This window comes from Eptatretus burgeri, chromosome 1 (genome assembly GCF_056783735.1).
Source record: "Eptatretus burgeri isolate ZD-2024b chromosome 1, Ebu_testis_v1, whole genome shotgun sequence".
NCBI classification, from domain to species: domain Eukaryota; kingdom Metazoa; phylum Chordata; class Myxini; order Myxiniformes; family Myxinidae; genus Eptatretus; species Eptatretus burgeri.
This window is the reverse complement of record NC_140961.1, coordinates 139,902,885-139,925,271: the sequence shown is the minus strand read 5'-3', so window position 1 is coordinate 139,925,271 and position 22,387 is coordinate 139,902,885. Positions and strand designations below refer to the sequence as shown.

At 45.2% G+C, this 22,387-nt stretch overlaps 1 protein-coding gene across 1 annotated transcript in view; it reads right to left on the bottom strand.

Annotated features, from left to right (window-relative positions):
- The window catches only part of LOC147035612 (complement factor B-like), a 155,648-nt gene that overhangs the window by 74,905 nt on the left and 58,356 nt on the right, over positions 1-22,387 (bottom strand). Inside the window, exons 10-11 of the mRNA XM_085845276.1 lie at positions 18,853-18,993; positions 14,289-14,431 (exon numbers count right to left, since the gene is read on the bottom strand). Coding sequence (XP_085701402.1) covers positions 14,289-14,431; positions 18,853-18,993 — 284 coding nt within the window. The remainder of the gene's footprint in view (positions 1-14,288; positions 14,432-18,852; positions 18,994-22,387) is intronic.

Genomic DNA, 22,387 nt, shown 5'->3' with positions numbered 1-22,387 from the left:
TTCTTGCTATCCCTGCTGTACATGCCGATAAACCCAATTCACTGTGCCACATACCTATCCTCGCTTGATTGTCAATAAATGCTTGTGTTGAAATGTTCGCAGCTCGTTTTCGTCTTTTCGTACATTGGTCCAGCATGGTTCGTTTTCCAGCTTAGCCGGTACGTTAGTCCCCAAAGATCTGTTATTTCTAGCCAGGATGTCCTTGGGCAGTTACGCTCGGCTGCATCTGATCCGGTAAGGTGATCCAGTTTGAACAAGGCGTACTGAGGGTGGGTCCCCCGGTAATTAAACCACGTGACCTTTAGGTAAACGGTATCAGACAGAGGACACTAACTCACGTGGTCGAGTTTTTAGCGTTCACGGTCGATTTGCGACCCACCGCATCACGAAGTTATTCGTGTGCGACTGCATGCGATTCCGGAGAATCTGGTGGGAACCCGAGGTAACCTCCCCCTCCCTCGTGATCTTCTCGCCCCCAACCCCAGGTGGGCAATAATATATATGTCATATATATTTATTTATATATATATATATGTATATATATATATATATATATATATATATATATATTTGTATGCATGTATGTATATTGTATATGCATGTATATGTACATATATATATATATATGTACAAGAACATATCTATACATACACTCACACACACACTCACACACATTTAAAGGCCATTTTCCCCGCTAAAGCGGGGGTTAGCCTTGCAGGCCCCATGACAATCTTCTCCACCTTACCCTATTTTCTGCATCTCCCCTTCTTAATCCCCTTGCTCACATTTCCTCTTTCACCACCTTTAGCCAAATTTTTCTCGGTCTTCCCCATCCTCTAATTACGACTACACTCATTTCCAACACTCCTCTCACCCAGTCACTTTCATCCTTCCTCAACACATGACCCAACCATCTCAACCTGTTTCTCTTCACAACCTCCATCACAGACTCTATTCCCATCATCTTCCGCAAGTCATCATTTGTCTTCCTCTCTCTCAACGATACTCCACACATCCACCGAACCATTCGCATTTCCACCCTTTCCAGCCTTTGTTGTTGCTCCATGTTCAGTACCCATGTCTCACTCCCATAAATCATCGTACTCCTCACACATGTAGCATACACCTTTCCCTTCAGCTTCAATGACACTCCCCTCTTTGTCAGCACGCCACTCAGTTCCCGAAACTTCTTCCATGCACATCTCACTCTAGCAACTGTCGAAGAGTCTGATCCACCTTCTCCATTCAGCATGTCTCCAAGATAGCAAAATGTTTTCACATCTTCCAGCTTCACACCATCTCCAAGATCCAACTCAACAATTCCTTCATCTGCTGCTCCCTCTATGTACACCTTACACTTGAATGTAGCTGCCACACTGGTTAATGACCCTCTCACCCCACTACATTTTCGATGAACCCATTCAGCACACATTGTACACTGAATGGAGTTCACTCCGACACCCTTCCTGCACACAGCACACGGCCACTTCCCAGTCCTTTCCACCTCACCACATGCTTTACCACTTGCCATCACCTTCGTCTTTCCGATATTCACCTTCAAACCTTTTGCCTCCATACATTCCTTCCACTTGTTCATCTTCTCCTTCTGTCCATCCATACTCTCTGCAATCAACACCAGATCATCTGCATACAGCAGCTCCCACGGTAAACCCTCCTTTACCCTCCGAGCCAGCACCTCCATCACAACTACAAATAGAAGTGGACATAGTGCCGACCCCTGGTGCACTCCTACCCTCACCTCAAACTCACCACTGTTCCCATCCTTCGTCCTTACAGCTGTGCGCGCTCTCTCGTACATGGCCATCACTACTCTGATCAACCATTCCTCCACTCCTAACTTCCTCAATGCCCATGCCATTACTTCACGTCAGGTCAGGTCAGGTATGGGAGCATGTGCCAGAACAGCGCGTCGCTGCGTCCACTTTCCGCCGGTACTCCAGGGGCCTCCGTCTGGCCATCCCCCAGGCAGATGCCAGGCCCATCCCCATCTCCTTGAGATGATGGTCAACCTGCTGCAACCATGAGGCACGTGGTCGGCCCACTGGCCTCCTCCGCTCATGAGACTCCCTTGCTGAGAGAATCTGGTGAGCAGGATCAGCGTCAGGAAAACGAGCCACATGTCCATACAGCTGCAGCTGACGCTCACGGACTATGCAGGTAACAAATCTCATCCGAGTCTCTCTCAGCAACCGCTCGTTGGACACAAAATCCGACCAGCGATAGCCAAGGATTCTCCGAAGAGACCTGGTACCAAAGGAATTAAGTCTCCGTCTCAGATCCTTGGTCAAAGTCCAAGTCTCGCACCCATAGAGCAAGACTGGAAGTACCAAGGACCTGAAGACTCGGACTTTCGTCCTCCCGCACAGGTACCGGCAGCGCCACACCCCATGATCCAGTGAATCCATGACTCCCCAGGCCCGACCCAGACGTCTATTGACCTCCGGCTCACAACCTGCGGAGACATGAATATCACTGCCAAGGTAAGTGAATCTATCCACGACCTCAACATCCTCACCACAAACAGACACAGACAGGACAGCAGCATCCAAGATGTCACCGAAAGCCTGGATCTTAGTTTTGACCCAAGAAATCCGTAATCCCAACGGCTCCGACTCCTCATTCAGCACCTCGAGGGCCCCCAAGAGGATGTCTAAAGTCTCCGCAAAGATGACTGCATCATCTGCAAAATCAAGGTCCGAGATCTTGACATTGCCAAACGATGCACCGCAACTTGATCTCTCCGACATCCTCCCAAAAATCCAGTCCATACAAGTGCTGAAAAGTGTGGGGGCAAGTACACATCCCTGACGGACTCCAGTAACAACTGGAAATAAGTCAGAGATGGTACCACCACACTTCACAGCACTCTCAGTACCAGAGTAGAGTTCAGACATCAGATCGATCAGTTTCGGTGGCACCCCACGAAGACCAAGAATCCTCCAGAGGACATCCCGATTCACTGAATCGAACGCTTTACAGAGATCAACATAGGCTGCAAGCAGCCCCTGCCGAAACTCTCGTCTGCGTTCGGTGAGGACACGAAGTGCAAGGATACGGTCAATCGTTGACCTCTTTGGTGTAAAGCCTGACTGCTCTGGACGCTGGTGCTCAAGCAGATGGTGGCGAACCCTATCAAGAATTATCCGAGCAAAGACCTTGCCCGGCACTGAGAGCAGCGTCACCCCTCGGTAGTTGTTGCAGTCTTGGCGATCACCCTTCCCTTTCCAGAGAGGGACAACAAAGCCCCTCTTCCAGTCAGTTGGGATGATGCCTGTGTTCCAGGCAGAGCACAAAACTGCATGCAACGACACGAGCACAGCATTTCCACCAGCCTTGAGAAGTTCAGCATGGATGCCACAGATCCCTGGAGCTTTGCCCCGTTTCAACTGGTTCACCGCAGCCCATGTTTCCACAAGCGATGGTGGACCACAGTTGATTCGAGGGTCAGCAACAGGGATTGTAACACCCTTGACGTCCAACTCGACAGCTGGGGGATCAGCCTGGTACAACCGCTCAAAGTAACCGGCCCAACGGGCCTTCACTTCAGACTCCTCTGTCAAGAGCCTACCACTCTCTGCTCGAACTGCAGTGCTCCGAGGGATGGGCTTGGATGAACGTAATGCGCGAATTCCCCTGTAAGCGGGACGAGAATCACCTGTCCACAGGTGATGCTCTACCCCCTCACAGATTCCTCGCACATAGGCCTCCTTGTCCACCCTCAGTGCACGTACAGTTTTACGCCTCAGCTCCCTGAACAGCTCAGCTCTGCCATTCAGCCTGGCCCTGCGACTCTGGTCATTGGTATCCAGTATCCCTTGAGAGACAAAATTCTTCTTTGCCCTGCGGTGAGCTCCAAGGCATCCACCGGCAACATCAAGGACGGTGGTCTTGAAGGTGCTCCACAACTCTTCAGGACCCCCCAAAGCACCCAGACCCCCCAAGTGTCCACTCAGCCTGTTCGCAAACTCCTCAGCTACTCTCTCATCCCTGAGCTTGGCAACATCCAGCCTAGGCTGGGATGGTACCATTCTCCAGGATTTAAAGTGCAGCTTTAGAGTTGCTACAACAAGCCTGTGGTCAGTATTGAGGAACTGAGCACTCCGGTAGACCCTGCAGTTCTGGATCATCCTCCAACGACCGTCAATGAGGACATGGTCAATCTCCTTTGCCACACTGCCAGCGTTGGAATACCAAGTCCAGCGATGAGCTTGTGGGCGCTGAAACCATGAACCAGCCACCCTAAGTCCATGACTTCTTGCAAAGTCAAGGAACTTAGTGCTATTCTGGTTCATAGTTCCTGACCCATGGGGACCAACACACACCTCATAACCATCCCTATCAGTTCCAGTCGATGCATTGAAATCCCCAAGACTAGAAGTGTATCTCGTCTGGGGCACTGATCAACCACAGACTCGAGTGTGGCGTAGAATGCATCCTTCACGGTGAGATCACTCGCCTCAGTCGGAGCATAAACAGAGACCAGGGAAATGACACCTAAGGAGTGACGAATCCTTAATCTCATAATACGCTCGTTGACCGGTGTTACCTCAATTATCATTGGGGTCAGCTTATTGGACACAGCTACAACAACTCCTTGGGTATGGTAACCATCAGAGCGACCAGACCAATAGTAGGTGTAACCACCCACCATTATCTCGCCGCAATCCGGTCTCCGAACCTCAGAGAGAGCTGCAATCCTGATGTCCAAACGCTTGAGCTCAGATGATAACAGAGACAGGTGATCATCCTCTCTTAAGGCTAGGACATTCCAGGCACCCACCCAAAGGGACCGCCTCAGGTTAACCCAAGGAGACCGCCGTCTGGTGGACGACACCTCAGCACCACTCCGACACACTCTCCCGCAATCTGACCCAGGGATGTTACCCCGTGGTTTCCCTCCTATCAAAGATTGGGGGTCCCGAAGGCTTTGCCCCAATCCCGTCATCCGGTGAGCTGCCCTGCGAAGGGAAGCTGCACAGGAGGTACTCCCACGGAGTGGGTTTTCAGATTTTTTTGCGTTTTTGCGTTTTGCGGAATGAAGGGTTTTACGGTGGCCGGAGTGCAAATCCTGCCACCAACCTCCTAATAAGAAGTGACCCAACTGCAGGAGGACGTCCGCAGACACAGTTGGGCACTAGGTATGGATGGCCGTTGGCTCACAAGGAGCTCCTCCGCCCTTTGACAGGTTTTGTTTTTAATCCTGCTGGGTGTCCATATCCAAACACCCTCCTCACCAGAAAACCTGGTGGGGGAGACGGTTTAGTCGCCGACAACCCGACCATGGAACAGGTTAGTACAGGTTTACATGGTAACTGTAGCAGGTCACAGATCGAACCTGACCTGACTTCACGTCGAACCCTATCAAATGCTTTTTCCAGATCAACAAACCCAAAAAACAACTTCTTCCTCTTCTCCATGTACTTCTCCTGCAACTGCCTTACAATAAAAATTGCATCTGTCGTTCCTCTTCCTGGCATAAATCCAAACTGCATTTTGTCAATCTTTACCTTCTTCCTTATCCTCTTCTCCAACACCCTTTCCAATACCTTCATTCCATGCTCCAATAACTTTATTGCTCTATCGGAGCCACAGTCCAGAGGGTCACCTTTCCCCTTGTACAGAGGGACGAGGGTACTCGGTTCCCAATCCACTGGAATGCGGCCTTCTTTCACCACCAGATTACAGATCTCTGTCATTCTCTTCACACCCCAACTTCCCGCTGCCTTCAACATATCTCCCACAACTCCCGTCGGCCCTCCTGCTTTTCTACTCTTCATTGCTCTTTTAGCTTCCTCAACTTCCTTCTCAGTTATCTTCTCTGCTGGTCCTAAAACCGGGTTACTCTCGATGTTGCTATCCCATTCATTTTCTACATTCAACAGCCTTTCCATATATCTCTTCCATCTTCCTTTAATTCCATCTGAATCCACAACGATTTGTCCCACTTCATCCTTCAAGCAACTCACCCCCCCGTCACATCAAACCTCTCTCTCGCTATCTGCTTTGCAATCCTGAATACCGCTTTCTTACCCTCTTCCGAATCCAAGCATTCTCCGAACATTTTCCTATGGGCCTCCTGCGCCTTTGCAACCTCTTTCTTTGCAGCCTTCTTGGCTACCTTATAACTTTCATGTGCTGCCTCTTCTTCCACCGTACCCTTCGCCTTTTGCCATTCCTTGAACTTCTTCCTCTTCTCTTCAATCGTCTTTCCAACTTCATCACCCCACCACCATGTTTCCGAGTGCCTCGGTGGTCCTTTTGTCCATCCACATACCTCACCAACGCCTCCCAATGGACTATCTTTCATTGACATCCAACCACTTTCAAGCTCAACCACATCATCCTCAACCATACTCAGCCTCTCTCTTAATGCTTCCTTCACTGTTGCCTCTTTCAACCTCCACACCTTCATCCTCGGTTGGTACTTCACCCGCCGAATTCTCCGCGCACCTTTCACCCTTATATCGCAGACAACCAGGTGGTGCTGCGAAACAGTCTCCTCCCCTGGGATCACCTTTGTGTCCCGGAGGTTTCCCCTATCTCGCTGACGCACCATCAGGTAGTCCATGGTTGTCGTCGACCCACCTGACGTGTATGTAATAAGCTTATTATCTGCTTTCTGGAATTGAGTATTACAAATCAACAAATCAGCTCCATCAGAAAACTCCAAGATCCTTTCACCTTCTCCATTTCTCACACCATATCTATAACCCCCATGGACTCCCTCAAAACCATCTGGACTCCTTCCCACATGTCCATTCAAGTCTCCTCCTACCACAACAATTTCATCATCTTTCACATTTTCCATCAACTTCTCTATCGCACACCAGAACATGTTCTTCTCTTCATCGCTTCGACCGACCTGCGGGGCATATCCCGAGATGACGTTCACCAAGAGATTTCCGATCATGATTCTCACCATCATCAACCTTTCACTCACTCTAGTCAGACTCACTACACTGTCTACAAACTCCTCAGAAAACATGACACCAACACCATGCACACCTTCTGGGCACCCTTGCCACATAAACTTGTACTTCTGCCCCTGCCTTCCCTTCACCATTCTCACACCACTTCCTTTCCACCATGTCTCCTGCACACAACATATGTCCACTCTTCTTCTGACCAATGTTTCAACCACTTCTCCAGATCTCCCTGTCATTGTCCCTACATTCCATGTACCAAACCTCAGAAACCGATCTCCACGTGGGGAATCAGACGATTGGTCATCATAAATGGAAAAATTTCCTCCCTTGCTTCGATCGGGTTCCCCACCTTGAGTTTTAACGAGAGGGGGTGAGGACCCCCACGGGGTACTTCGGGCTGTACCCTGCCCATCAGTTGTACTCATCATGGTTTCCTTTTGAGGCGATGTTTTTATGGCCGGATGACCTTCCTGACGCCAACCCTTTGTCGCCTTTTACGACACGCAGGGATACGGTGTACCTATTCTGACCGGGGTACATACCGGGTGATATATATACATACTCAGTGTACAAAACATTAGGAACACCTGCTCTTTCCATAAAATAGACTGATCAGGTGAATCCAGGTGAAAACTATGATCCCTTATTGATTGCACCTGTTAAATCCACTTCAATCCGTGTAGATGAAGAGGAGGCGACAAGTCAAAGAAGGATTTTTAAGCCTTGAGACGATTGAGACATGGATTGTGAATGTGTACCATTCAGAGGATGAAAGGGCAAGAAAAAAGATTAAAGTGCCTTTTAACAGTGTGTGGTCGTAAGTGCCAGGTGCACCGGTTTGAATGTGTCAAGAACTGCAACGCTCTTGGGTTTTTAACGCTCAACAGTTTTCCGTGTGTATCAAGAATGGTCCACCACCCAAAAGACATCCAGACAACGTCAAAGACCCACTCACATCTCTCACCTGTGAATGGAGGGAATAATCAATTAGCTCTCACCTAATCAATTAAACCCAGGTGAATAGGATTATGTAAGTAAATTGACTCCTCCTGTGCTCTTCGAGCCAAAGAAAGCTGCATAAAGAAACCATGAAAAACTACTCAAGGTAAGCACTTTGCTGTTTAAAACCCTTTCCAGAGTTCCTCCACAGCTATAAAGACCTTCATAAATCGTACATACGTGAGAATCCCAATGCCACACACCCCCTCAGCTGCCGGACCTGTTTCACACCTGAGCTGCCAGACCGGTTTCACATACACTGAGCTGAGGGGGTGTACAACATTGGCCACTGTCAAACACTTCTTTCCACAACATACAAGAAAACACAAACTAAAAAAACCACTACATGGGAGTACCTCATGTGGAGCTATCCTTCACAGAGCAGCTCACCAGATGATGGGATATGTGCAAAGCCTTCAGGACCCCCTGTTCTTTCATGACAGGAGGAAAACTTGCTGTGTCGGGTTGGCGTGGTGTGTGTTGGGGTTGTGCTGAGGTGTCGTCCATCAGACAGCGGTCTCCTCAAGTTAACTTGAGGCGGTCCTTTTGGATGGGTGTCTGGAATGTCCTCATTCTAAGAAAGGATCATCACCTGTCTCTGCTGTCATCTGAGCTCCAGCATTTGAGCATCAGTATTGCAGTACTCTGAGTTGCAGAGATAGGATAGTGGTGAGACAATGGCAGGTGGTTACACCAACTACTGGTCTGGCCGCTTTGATGGTTACCATGCCCAAGGAGTTGCTGAAGCTTTGTTAATTAGCTGACTCCCATGATAACTGAGATAACACTGGTCAATGAGCATATTATGAGACTGAGGAATAGTCACTCTTTGAGTATCATTTCACTAGTCTCTATATGGTCTGACTGAGGTGAGTGATCTCACTGTGAAGGTGACGTTCTCGGCCACACTCGAGTCTGTGGTTAATTAGGGCCAGAGGCGAAAGTCTTGGTGGATTTCAATGCATCAACTGGCACTCATAGGGATGGTTATTAGGCATGTGCTGGTCTCCATGGGAACTGTGAAACCGAATAACAATAAGTTCCTTGACTTCGCAAGCTGTCGTGGACTTAGGTTGGCTGGTTCATGGTTTCAGTGCCCACTGCCACATCACTGCACTTGGTATTCCAATGCTGGTGGTGTGGCAAAGGAAATTGACCATGAACTCATTGATGGTCGCAGGAGGATGCTCCAGAACTGCAGGGTCTACCAGAGTGCTCAGTTCCTCAATAAAAACCACAGGATTGTTGTAGCAACTCTGAAGTTGCAGCTCAAATCCAGCAGAATGGTACCATCCCAGCTTAAGCTGGATGCTGGCAAGCTCAAGGATGAGAGGGTAGCTGTGGAGATTGCAAACAGGCGGAATGGGGATTTTTGCAGGGAGTGCAGGGGTCTGGATGTTTCAGGGGATCCTGAAGAGTTGTGGAGTGCCTTCAAGAACACCATCCTTGATGGTGCTCGTGGTTGCTTGGAACCCATCAGGCGAAGAAGAACTTTGTCTCGCAAGGGACACTGAACACCATTGACCAGAGTTGTAGGGCCAGGCATAATGGCAGAACTGAGCTGTTCAGGGAGCTGAGGTGTAAAACTGTAAGTTTGCTGAGGATGGCCAAGAAGGCCTATGTGCGAGGAATATGTGAAAGGGTGGAGCATCACCTGTGGTCAAGTGATTCTCGTGCTGCTTATAGAGGAATCCGTGCAATGCGTTCTTCCAAAACTGTCCCTCAGTGTACTGCACTTAGAGCGGAGGATGGCGAACTCTTGAAAGACGACACTGAAGTGAAGGCCCGCTGGGCTGGTTACTTTGAGAGGCTGTACAAGGCTGACCCACCAGATATTGAGTTGATTGTCAGGGCTGTTACTGTCCCTCATATTGACCCTCAAATCAACTGTGAACCACCTTCATTTGTGGAAGCACAGGCTGCGGTCAACCAGTTCAAAGTAGGTAAAGCCCTTGGGATTTGGGGCATCCATGATGAACTTCGAAAGGCTGGTGGAAATGCTGTACTATTGTTGTTGCATGCAGTTCTGTGCTCTGGACCACAAACATCATCCCAACTGATTGAACGAGGGGCCTGGTTTTCACTTTCCAGAGAGGGACAAGTGATCACCAGGACTGCAACAACTACTGAGGGGTGATGCTGCTCTCAGTGCCGGGCAAGGTCTTTGCTCTGATAATTATTGATTGGGTTCGCCACCATATGCCTCAGCAGCAGTGCTCAGAACAGTCTGGATATACACCAAAGAGGTCAACAATTGACCGTATCCTTGCATTTCGGCTCCTTAATGAATACAAGCGAGAGTTTCAGCAGGGGTTGCTTGCAGATTATCTTGAACAGTGATCTCCGATTCAGTGAATCAGGATGTTCTTTGGGGGATTCTCAGTCTTCGTGGGGTGCCACCAAAACTGATCAATCTAACTTCTGAGGTATACCCTGGTGTGGGGAGTGGTCATTCCATCCTGACATATTTATAGTTGTTACTGGAGTTTGTCAGGGGTGTGTACTGGCACCCACACTTTTCAGCACTTGTATGGACTGGATTCTGTAGAGGATTTTGGAGAGATCAAGCTGTGGTCCATCATTTGGGAATGTCAATATCTCTGACCTTGATTTTACATGACGCAATCGTCTTTGTGGAGACTCTTAAATATTCTTATGGGGACCCTCCAGATGCTGAATAAGGAGTCAGAGCCGTTGTGATTACGGGTCTCCTGGGTCAAAACTAAGATCCAGACTTTCAATGATATATTGATGCTGCTACCTTGTCTGTACTTGTTTGTGGCGAGGATGTTGAGGTCACGGAGAGATTCACTTCTCTTGGCAGTGATATTCATATCTCTGTACGTTGTGAGCCAGAGGTCAACAGACGTCTTGGTCAGGCCTGGGGAGTCATGGATTCACTGGATCATGGGGTCTCGTGCTGTCGGTAGCTATGCAGGAGGATGAAAGTCTGAGTCTTTAAATCCTTGGTGCTTCCAGTCTTGCTCTATGGATGTGAGACTTGGGCTGTGACCAAGGATCTGAGATGAAGACTTAACTCCTTCGGTACCAGGTCTCTTCGAAGAATCCTTGGCTATTAGACTAGAAGCAATTACAAAATGGAACCTCATTTCTTGGTCCAAGCTGTCAACAAGCCTTCCTAGGGTGAATTTGACATGCTGAATTTGAATCTGCTTGTTGCAAAGCTCGATTTTGCATCATAAGCCTATAAAATGGCAAATCCTAAGCATGGCCCTACAACTTTTCCATTCTACATTACACCAAGATCACAAAACCACTGAGAGATCTGACATGTAGCGCCATACCACGGGAGTGGACGTCTGAACACGACATGGCTGTAAAAGAACTTCAGTCATATCTGACTAGTTCTATAGTCATGACCTACTACAGCTCCGAGTTGGAAACAAAAGTTGTTGTGGACGCGGACCCTATTGGATTCGGGCAGTCCCAGCCCAACGAGATGAGAAGGACATCCCTCACATTGTCACCTATGCCAGTAATGTACTCACTGATGTGGAGCCTTGCTCTTCGCAGGTCGAGCGCGAAGTACTAGTAGTAGTTTGGGCTTGTGAACACTTCCATCTCTACGTTTATGGCCATCACTTCACAGTCATCTCTGATCACAAGACTACGGTCAAATCCTGTCTTGCCACAACTCCAGAACATTCTTCCGAACCCCTCCAGATGACTGAACTACCTGCTCATCCTTGGTCTAAAGGTCATAGACTTTTACTCCTGGTTCCTTGAGGTAGACATTCTGACCTCTACTACAACTCCCCACTTCCAGAACCTCTGCCTGCATCGAACGGTGGAACCTACCGCTTCAGGCGTATAATTTCATGCTTCGATACCAGCGAGGGAGCAAGAACCGAGCTGATTACCTCAGTCGCCACCCAGTTCTGATGGTTGATGATTAGACATCCTCCGAGTCAAGAGTAGCAGATCAGTATGTTAATTTTGTACTTACTCCACCACAAGGTGCCAAATTCACCGACATTTCATGAAATTAAGACTGGAACCCAAGGTGACCCCACTCTACAAGCAGTGATGATTGCAGTGCATTTAAACCAGTGGCACCCACCTCAAGATCACTCAGTCAATGGCTCAGTGTTTCAGATACTGAAGGCTGTAAGAGATGAACTATCCATCAGTGACGAGTACAATGTTCTGCTACACGGTACTGGAGTTACCATCCCGAAGTCACTTCAGCAGTGAGTCATTGATATTGCCCATGAAGGTCACCAAGGCATCAGCAAGATGAAGAGACTAATCCACGAGAAAGTGTGGTTCCCACACATCGACCACCTATTTGAGACTACGGTCAAATCCTGTCTTGCCACAACTCCAGAACACTTTAGAACCTCTGCAGATGACCGAACTGCCTGCTCATCCTTGGTTTGAAGTGAGCACCGACTTTGCAGGATCCTTTCCATTGTGAGAATCCTGATTGCAGGATCCTGATGGTCATAGACTTTTACTCCTGGTTTCTTGAGGTAGACATTCTGACCTCTACCAATGCGAAGGCAGTGATCCCAAGACTTGAGGAGATCTTTGCCAGCTATGGGGTTCCCGATATTGTGAAGTCAGACAATGGTCCCCCATTCAACAGTGCTTACTTTGCAAAATTTGCTGCATACCTCGGTTTCAAGAGCCGATCCATCACACCCTTATGGCCACAAACGAACGTTGGCATCAAAAAATATGTTTCTGCTCAAAAAGACCATCCAGGCTGCACAAATTGAAAGAAAGGTGTGGAGACAAAGAACTTTTCAAGTTCCTATGAAACTACAGCGCCACACCACACTACAGCACAGGCATCAGCCCTGCTGAAGCTCTTTTTTGCAATTAGGGTTATGAAGACACGATTCCCTGAACTTGGCAGTGAGCGAGGAACCTCACCATTGGACAACACAATCCGAAGACATGACGTCAACGTGAAACTGAAGATGAAAAGCTATGCTAACGCCCAACACTGCAGCTCATCCAAACATTCAGGTGGATGACACGATTCTGATTTGACAGAAGAGAGAGAACAAATTGACTCCATTATATGACCCATCACCTCCAGAGGTTAGAATGAAGAAAGGCTCTCTGCTGACTGCAAGAGCAGGAGACGAGCAAGTCACCAGGAACTCGTCTTCATCAAAAAAAGTCCCACAGACGTCTTCCCAGGAGATCTCCCAGCAAAGCCCTGATTTGAATGAAAATGGGAGAGGAGGAAAAGAACCCCCAAGACTCCAAAGAAGACACTTCAACCACCAACCTCAAGTCAGAACGAAAAGCCCAAAGAGCCTGAAAGAAGCCCCAATACCTGAGAGACAATATCACCAAATAGTTTTCATATTCAGTAAAACAAACTGAAAAGAGAAGTCATGAACATTGCCAGAAGGAAGTTCTTAAAGACAATAATCACTTGGGTTTCTTCCTTCTCACACTTTTGGATTTTTTTATATTTTTTTGGTGACTCCTTTTTGTTTCTTTTGAAATACTTCTGTTTCGTAGTCTAGTCAGACAATATGATCACTTGTCAGTTTTGTTTGCATTTACTGAATTATAGTATGACAAAATCTACAAACTGTTTGAAATATTGTCGAGAGTAGAATTAATAAGGATTGGTAACAATCCAGTGTGTTATTCTTTTCAATCATTTCCCAACAAATGTGATGTTTACCACTAAGGTGGGGAGGGTTGGAGTGGTCTGTGAAACTAAATATAGAAGCTCGCCAATCAGCTTTAAGCTGTGTTTCGATGAATGGGAGAGGGTGTTCTGGGTGACGGAGGATGGAGACATGGCCGCGACATGAGCTAATGAATAAAGTGATTTCCATTCAATAAAAGAGCCAGCCGGGTTTTCTTTTCGGGAGCACACCGAGCTGTGTCCTTACGTGTTGTGAGCATAAGTAAAACTTGCACCACTACAGCTGCCATATTGAATTTGAGGCCAAACCCAGGGTGGCCCTTCAGCGAAATTCAAAGATCATAGGCTAAGGATGACAGAACCATTGAGAAAACCTTGACAGGAAAAAAACGTCAGTTTTTTTCTTTTCTGGGACCTGTCTATTATATACTGCACAGATGACAACAGATATTAATCAATTCCCTTATTTCACTTGGCAAGAAGGAGGGGTGGGGGTGGGTGGGGGGAAGTGGTCTTAACAGTAATGCAACAAAAATATTTTTACCAATCTTGTTTAACAGCCTTAGCATACAGCTTAATACCTGAAGCAGTGTTCAGTACAAAACGTTCTGTGACAGATGAACTACAAACATCCTGTGTTCAATAATATTGTCGTCCTAGGACTATATTCCTGAGAAAAAAAAAAACTGATTTGGGTTACTTACCTTGCCTGGGATTTCACTGTTGAAAAAAACTTGCCAAGGCCATGTAATGATGTCTGTAGCACTACCGTTGAAAATCCTGTCAACACCCCCACTATTGAGCTGGACATTGCCACTGATGCCACAGAGATCGAGCGTCGTTTTCTCTAGAAAAGTAAACAGAGTTCATCGATACAGTTGAATAAATTCAAAATACTACAAACTAGAATCTCTCATCACAATCAAAACAAATTTTAAAAAATGGTATTATTAAGGGCATTTCTGGCAGCCAATGGCGGAATTAGATGCACATGCTTATTGATAATTTACAATCAATGATTGCTGACAAGATATGAAATATAAATTCAGAAAGAATATTTACAGAGAAAAATAGCAATCAAAAAAGCAGAACGAAACAGACAAACATGGCATCCTTTAAATAGGAGGTAGACACTAAAAGACAAAAAAATTCTAATTAAGTACAGTATTACCAACGATTGAGAATACCAATTAAAAAGGGCAATACACTTATTTGAAATCTTAAACATAATACAAGAGAAACACAACAACATTCATCTTGCCTTCGGCATAATTCATCTTATATTAAAGATGAATACTTTTCACTTAATCCTTCTCAGACGCAATTCTTATCCAAATTTAGTAAATAAAGTATCTGCCCTTTCAACATTCTCGGGGAGGTCGGTGGATTATCTGCAACCATTCACAACCAGGGTAAGCACAATATGCAATCTTAGCGACAAGTGACAAGGAATGTGAAAGTTGAAATCCACCTTAATAGGTAGATATATAGAATGACCATCTTTACAAGTAAAGACAGTTTCAATTATCCAGTACATTCTAGGTTGTATGAAAAGCTTAAATACTTTGCCTTCAGAATGCTATTCCAATACAAGAATGTAGCAACATTCAGATATATATATATATATATATATATGTACACACACAAGCCGGTAGGCGGCGATGGGTCGCCGAGCATGGAAACTATAAGAAATAGAGTAAAATGGATGTCATATAGCGGATAGGGAATCACCTTAAGTTTATGCATATCAAATCTCATCCAGTTCCATCTACTGATAACTACTCGGTATCCATTTGAATGAAAAGTACCGAAAATGCGGTTTGAAATCGGAAATCCCCAAAGTTCGAGGGAGTGCTGTGGGTGAACAAAGATCAAAATTGAAAATCCGGCTCGATCCTTTGTGCAGAATGTATTCGAGATGATTAGTGTGAATTTTCATGACCATCCGACGATAATCCTAGGAGTAGCATTTGGCGTGAAGGCACCTCCAGCTCTTGCATATTATCGATTTTTGCACTAATTGACCTTTGACCCCTGACCGAAGTGAAATCGGTCAATATGTCCTGAGGCAAAGTTGTAGTACTCATTGAGTACCATGAACCTGCAAAGTTTCATTCGTATCGATACACTCACCTGGTCGCTAGGGGGCCTTCAATTTTCGCCTATTTTCGCGCATACCCTAATTGTAGGGGGGCACTGCAGGTAAAGTATTCCATATATCACAAAATCCGGAATATATTTGATAGAGCATCACCTGTAGATCATTCGTGCCAAATTTCATAACCCTACGTGGGATAATGGCTTTCGGAATTGATTTCGCGTGAACGGTACCGATTTTGAAGGTTTTTTGGTTGTTGCTAGGGAACCAAAGCGTCCCGAGCAACTATCACAATTTCCAAAGTCATAAGATGTACCTACCACCTGAGCTGGTCAAAATCCGCCCACGTTTACCACCAATTATGCTGATGACAAACGAACAAACATCCAAACAAACATCCAAACAAATAGACAGAATTACTAACAAAAAGGGTCACCTATTTTGGCGACCCAATATATATATATATATATATATATATATATATATATATATATATATATATATATATATATATATATATATATATATATATACATACACACACACATACACACATACACACACACACACACACACACACACACACACACACACACACACACACACACACACACACACACACACACACATATATATATTGTTGCGGTTTCGCGCCCGCCAGCGTGCGACGGCCACGTAACTCGAATCGCGGCACGTCGCCCACCGGACGGACAATCCAGTCGTGACCCTCTCGGACTAACGCCGGGAACCAGTCACGGGTGGACCTTTCGGTCTCACCGCGATCGAGCCAATCAGCCCCGCGTGGGATAGGGTTGCTCGCCAAATTCGACCTACCTAAGTACCCACGCGGAGGGTAGACCGGGCGATCGCACCTCGCCGCAGGTCGACTTCGGACACGGGCCACTTAAGCGACCCGTTCCGTACTATCAGAATAACCGAGCGGTGTTATCGTCGACCTCGACGGTTCGATTAATTATCGGGCGTATTCAGCCCACTACCAACCCTTTACGTGAAGCAAGATGAGGATTCAATGGAGGAAAAGACGAAGCGAAGCGGGAGAACAGTTCAACAATAAAGCACATTTATTCGCGGCACACGGGAAGCACACAAATACAATTCCACCAAATGCACACAAAAAAAGAAAACACAATTCCATTTACACAAAAAGCAAATATAAAAGTGAAAACACAGTGCAGAGCTAATACCGACTACCGAGCACACGGCAACACTTATACAATTCTACTTCACAGACGGCGCCGACAACACATACCCAAAACCAAGGAAAAGAAACCCTCAAGGATGAGGCGGGCCTGAGGCCGAGACCGGGTCGCGCCTACCCGTCTGGTGATGAGACGCGGAGCGGCGATGGCGCCTCACTCCGCGGGCCTCGCGGACAGTGCCTGGCAGGGGGTGGGAAAGGGGCCCCCTTGGTCGCACTATCTCAGCGCGGGGGGAAACAGGAGGGGGTTGCTGATGCTCGGGGTATAGCGGATCTTTATTATCCCTGGTGTGCGTCTCCACCTCGGCCAGGTCGCGCTGCCGGCCTTCCTCGGGCGTGCAGCTCCCGGCACCGTCGCGAGCACCCCCTCGTCTGCCTTCGCCGCTGCCGCCTCTCCGCCTCTGGACTCTCCACCCTGGACTCTTCTTTGGGCTCTCCTCGTTCGACTCTCTTCAGCTTCTCCAGCTACTGCAGGCTTCGGGCTCCAGACTTCCACACTGCTCTGACTGACGAACACGGTCCTTTTATCCCCCCGTAGCTTCGCCTTTGACCCCCTCCCTTTGACCTTTCACCTCGCTCCCCATTGGCCCGAGAAAAAGTGGGCGTGAAGGCTTTTTGATCCACAAATTTGCATATATCGATCGTTCTGGAGGCGGGGCCAAATCGCCCCTCGCTCACCGATTGGACGGCAAAAAGTGGGCGTGTGTCGTTTTTGATCCGTTTTTGAAGCACAAAATCCGTGATTTTGTACACGCTGTTCGACGTGCGCCCTGCACGAGTCCAACACCGGTACCCACAGCGGGGCAAGAACGGTGGCGATGCTACGGTTGCGAGGTGTGACGGGAAGGTCGTGGCGGTTGTGGTGAAGCGGCGTTGTGGTTGGTGGTTGATGTTGTGGTTGTGGTGGTAATCATGGCGGTTGGTCCAAAATAAAGATAGTAAAAGAAAAACGGCTATCCTGAAGAGTCGCAGCTCGCATAAATGACATGTATTCCCACTAGACAACGGGTTTGGGCCTAACTACACATGCACTTACCGAGATACCTCACCTAAGGGACCTGAATGGTGGTTTGCGAATTTGGTAACCACAACAATATACATACATACACACACATACATGCACATATACATACATACACAAATACATATATAATTATGTATATCGATACATACATTACATATATATATATATATATATATATATATATATATATATATATATACATATATATATATATACATACATATATATATATATATATACATATATATATATATATATATATATATATATATATATATACATATATATATATATACATATATATATATATATACATATATATATATATATATATATACATATATATATATATATATATACATATATATATATATATATATATATACATATATATATATATATATATATATATACATATATATATATATATATATATATATATATATATATATATATATATATACATATATATATATATATATATATATATATATATATATATATATACATATATATATATATATATATATATATACATATATATATATATATATATATATACATATATATATATATATATATATATATATATATATACATATATATATATACATATATATATACATATATATATACATATATATATACATATATATATATATATATATATATATATATGCATATATTTGTATATATGCATATATTTGTATATATGCACATATACTGAAAATACTGTACATACATACATATATATATATATATATATATATATATATATATATATATATATATATATATATATATATGCCATTACTTTCAGAATAACTTCCCCACAGCTATCTTTTATCCACTTGGTATGCCTCTCGCTATCCCATCATTTCAAACCACATCCCCTTTAGCAACATCAGTCTACTCATCATGTCTTACCAGCTTGTATCATTTTTTCACTTATTTCAGAAAATTGTTTATATTTTTGAATAATAAACATGTGTTGCTGTTTTTCTTTGGAAGAGGATATTTTTTGCAGATCTTCTTTGTTAACGTCCCCAACACCAAAAACGTAAATGTCTGTGAACACACAAAAAAACATTTGAATTAAGTTGCAGCTCTTTGTTTTGATTTACTTTCAGGGACATTTATATGGCACAGATAAGATCAACTGAGTCGTGTTCTATGTCTGGGTTTCCTTCCATGTATATAGAAACATTTAAAACTCTGCATAAATTCCAATGTTCAGAATGTGGTGGGCATTTGTCAGAAAAATGTGTAATAAAACTGTTGATCACCAACACCAGTAGTTATGAAGATTCAAAAAGGGTGCATGCATATCTTACACATGCATGGAGGTGGAGTACATACATGGTGTGCATCGTGATTGGGTGAGGACAGGTGAGGATGCTAACAGCTTGGTCACAAAACAAAACTAGAGCGAAGTTCGCAAATCCCCAAGCTTCCCACCTAAAGCAAAGTTGAAAGATGGCATAGAATTCCACCAGGATTGACCAAATATCAAATTTTGAGTTTAAAATGTTTTTTTTCCCGTTTTGGCCCCAGTGACCGCAAGTCCCCACCATGAACTGGGGTCAAATCGAAAAAAATCGTTAAATATTTAATGTCCCCCAATGTTGATTGCATATACAAAGTTTTATTTTAAAAAATGTTTAAAATATGCCGGTAATTGCATTTTTTGGGATTTGACCTTTTGACCCCACCTCATGGGGTGGGGCAAAATTATACTGCCCTTGCACCATCATTGTGTGGTGATGATAACTTCCAAGTTTGGTGAATTTCTGTACAGCCATTTAAGAGGACATCGCGTGACGGATGGACAGACGGACAGACAGACAGATTACAATATCCCACTGTTTTTTGGGGGGGCTTTTTTCAAAAGCATGGTGATAACGACATTGTTACATGTGTGAAGTACAAGATAGTTCGTAAAGTGTAAGGCCGAAGCATGAACCATACTCATGTAGTATAGTTCATTAGCCTGTCCTCGCACAGCAGGGAATGGGGTTTTGCAGTCACTTCTGTGTCTGTCTGTCTCTCTGCATATGTCTCTGTCTGGGCCATAACCTTATTTGAGCATTTGTCATGAAATTTTAAACAACGCTTTATAATGATAACATGGAGAAGAAAAATTAATAATTTAGTCAAAAGGTCAAAGGTCAACATCACATATGATAAAATCGTCAATTTTCATCCAATTGACCTGCAATTTAAAGAATTTGCATATTGCATCACTGAATTGGTTCACCAATCAAAAGCTAGAAGCCGAATGGTGTTTTAGAGAAAAGGTCAAAGGTCAAGATTTCATAAAATCATCAATTTTCATCCAATTGACCTGAAAATTTAAGAATTTGCATATTGGGTCATTGAACTGGTTCACTAATCAAAAGCTCAAAGCCGATTGCTTTGCTTTTTTAGATCAAAAGGTCAAAGATAAAAGTTGCATAAAATATCAACATGTCAGTCATATCAATATGTCAGTGATCTAATATGACCCAATTATTTGAGTGTCACCTCTGTTCTGTCAGGAGATCAAAAGGTCAAGGTCACAAAATCATCAATTTCCATCTGACTTCAAATTTGAGCAGGGTTTGCATATTGGGTCACTGAAGCCAATTGCTTTTGAAATCAAAAGGTCAAGGTTGTCTACAATCGTCAATCTTTTTGTATTTTTTTTTCGCTGTTTTCATCATGTTTCTCATACGGAAGAAGAAGTCCGAATACAAAGTGGATGCCAATGGGCTTTGCATTACAGATGCATTCTAGTTTTTACTTTAAACAAAGATTTCAAGTTTTGGTTCTCATTCTGTTTTTATATGCTGTTGGAAGGCAGTGTTGTGTGTGTGATAGAGAAGCTAGCTAGGTTAAAGGGTGTCATGTGATCTGTCTTCCTGTCTGAACTTGTGAGGACCAGGCTAGATCAGATCAGCCTGATGGAGTACTGCTCTCCCCTCTGGGCTGATGCTCCCACCTCTCACCTTTCTCAGCTTCACGCTATGAAAACCAAGGCATTTAGGATCATTGGTATCTCCCGTGATGAGGCTGAGTCTTTGGGCCTCTCACTCTCTCATCACAGGCAGGTCTGTGGTCTTTCTGTCTTCTACCGTCTCCTCTTTGGTATTGCCCTCCCCCCCTTCTCTGTCTGTGACATTCCCCCCCCCCCCCATATTTACGCAGGGCACCCAGGTTCCTCCAGCAACCCCATTCTGGTAAAACTACCAAAATCACGAATCACTGCTCACCTTCACTCTTTCATTCCTCTTTTTTCCCACCTTTGGAACAAACTCCCACACTCCTTCAATCCCACTCTTCCCTCCCTCCAGGTCTTCAAAACAGCTGTTCACCACCACTTCTTTTCTTCCCCCATCCAAAACCACGATCTTTTCTACCCCCGTTTATCCACCCCAAACCCACCTTCAAATTCCCTGCTTTCCTTCCCGAAAGTTCCCTTTCATGTAAGGTCCTGAAAGTCACTGTGGTGTCCATCTTGTTTACCCCGTGTACCCCGCCCCATCCCTCTCCCTTCCACAGATATCCTAATGTCTCTGTTCCCCACTGTTTTGTCCTTCCCTCTCCTGCCCCCCCCCTTTGTTGTAAGTTCTTTGTGTTAGCTCAGACCCCCAAAAGGGTAATTAATGAGGTTGCCAAAACACGGAACATGATGAAGTTCGCTCCATTATACCCAGTCCTGCAGCATCAGCACAGGCCCATGAACATACATGACATCATCGCCGATGAAGTCAATATCATCATATGGTGGGGCTCCCAAGGGGACCATTCCACTGCTGCAACAACGCGGAGCGTTATTGGAAAGACTCGCCGGCAAGGAGAAGCGCATCAATTAGAAGCGCATGTTATGTTGAGGGGAAAGTGAACCATGGGCAGTGTCATGATATGGCCAGCGGTGGGAAGGTGCTGAGTGACCAAGCATGCTTCATGTGGGGAACAAGAGGGCCTTGGAGAGGGAGAGAATGGGGGACTGTTTAAGCATCGAAGAAGTGACTGACGTGTTTTTCCAGGGACATCCATAGAGCAGGATGATCATCTTCTGTCAAGGATGCTTTGCTGTACTGAAATCTCCACCGGTTAGTGCCCTGCTCTGCTCTCTATACTGTTCCCTCACAGACCCTGAGCTAATTTGAGAATGCTTGCCTGGTTCATGTGTGAGTGCATGGGCGAATGTGTGTCTGGGTGCACATAGAAATAGTTTTTATTGTAATATCAGGATTTATTTATTAATATCATCACTTGCTTTGCCATGCTAGGTCGTTGGAATGTGGGATCAATTCGAGGGGGGGGGAGAGGAGTTGAGGTGGTGGACATTATGCAGAAAAGGATGGAAGTGTTGTGTGTGTGCAGGAGACCATATGGAAAGGAGACAGAGTGAGGAGGTTGGTAGGAGGATTCAAGCTGTTACACATGGGATGAGGATGGAAGGAGTAATAGTCAGGTC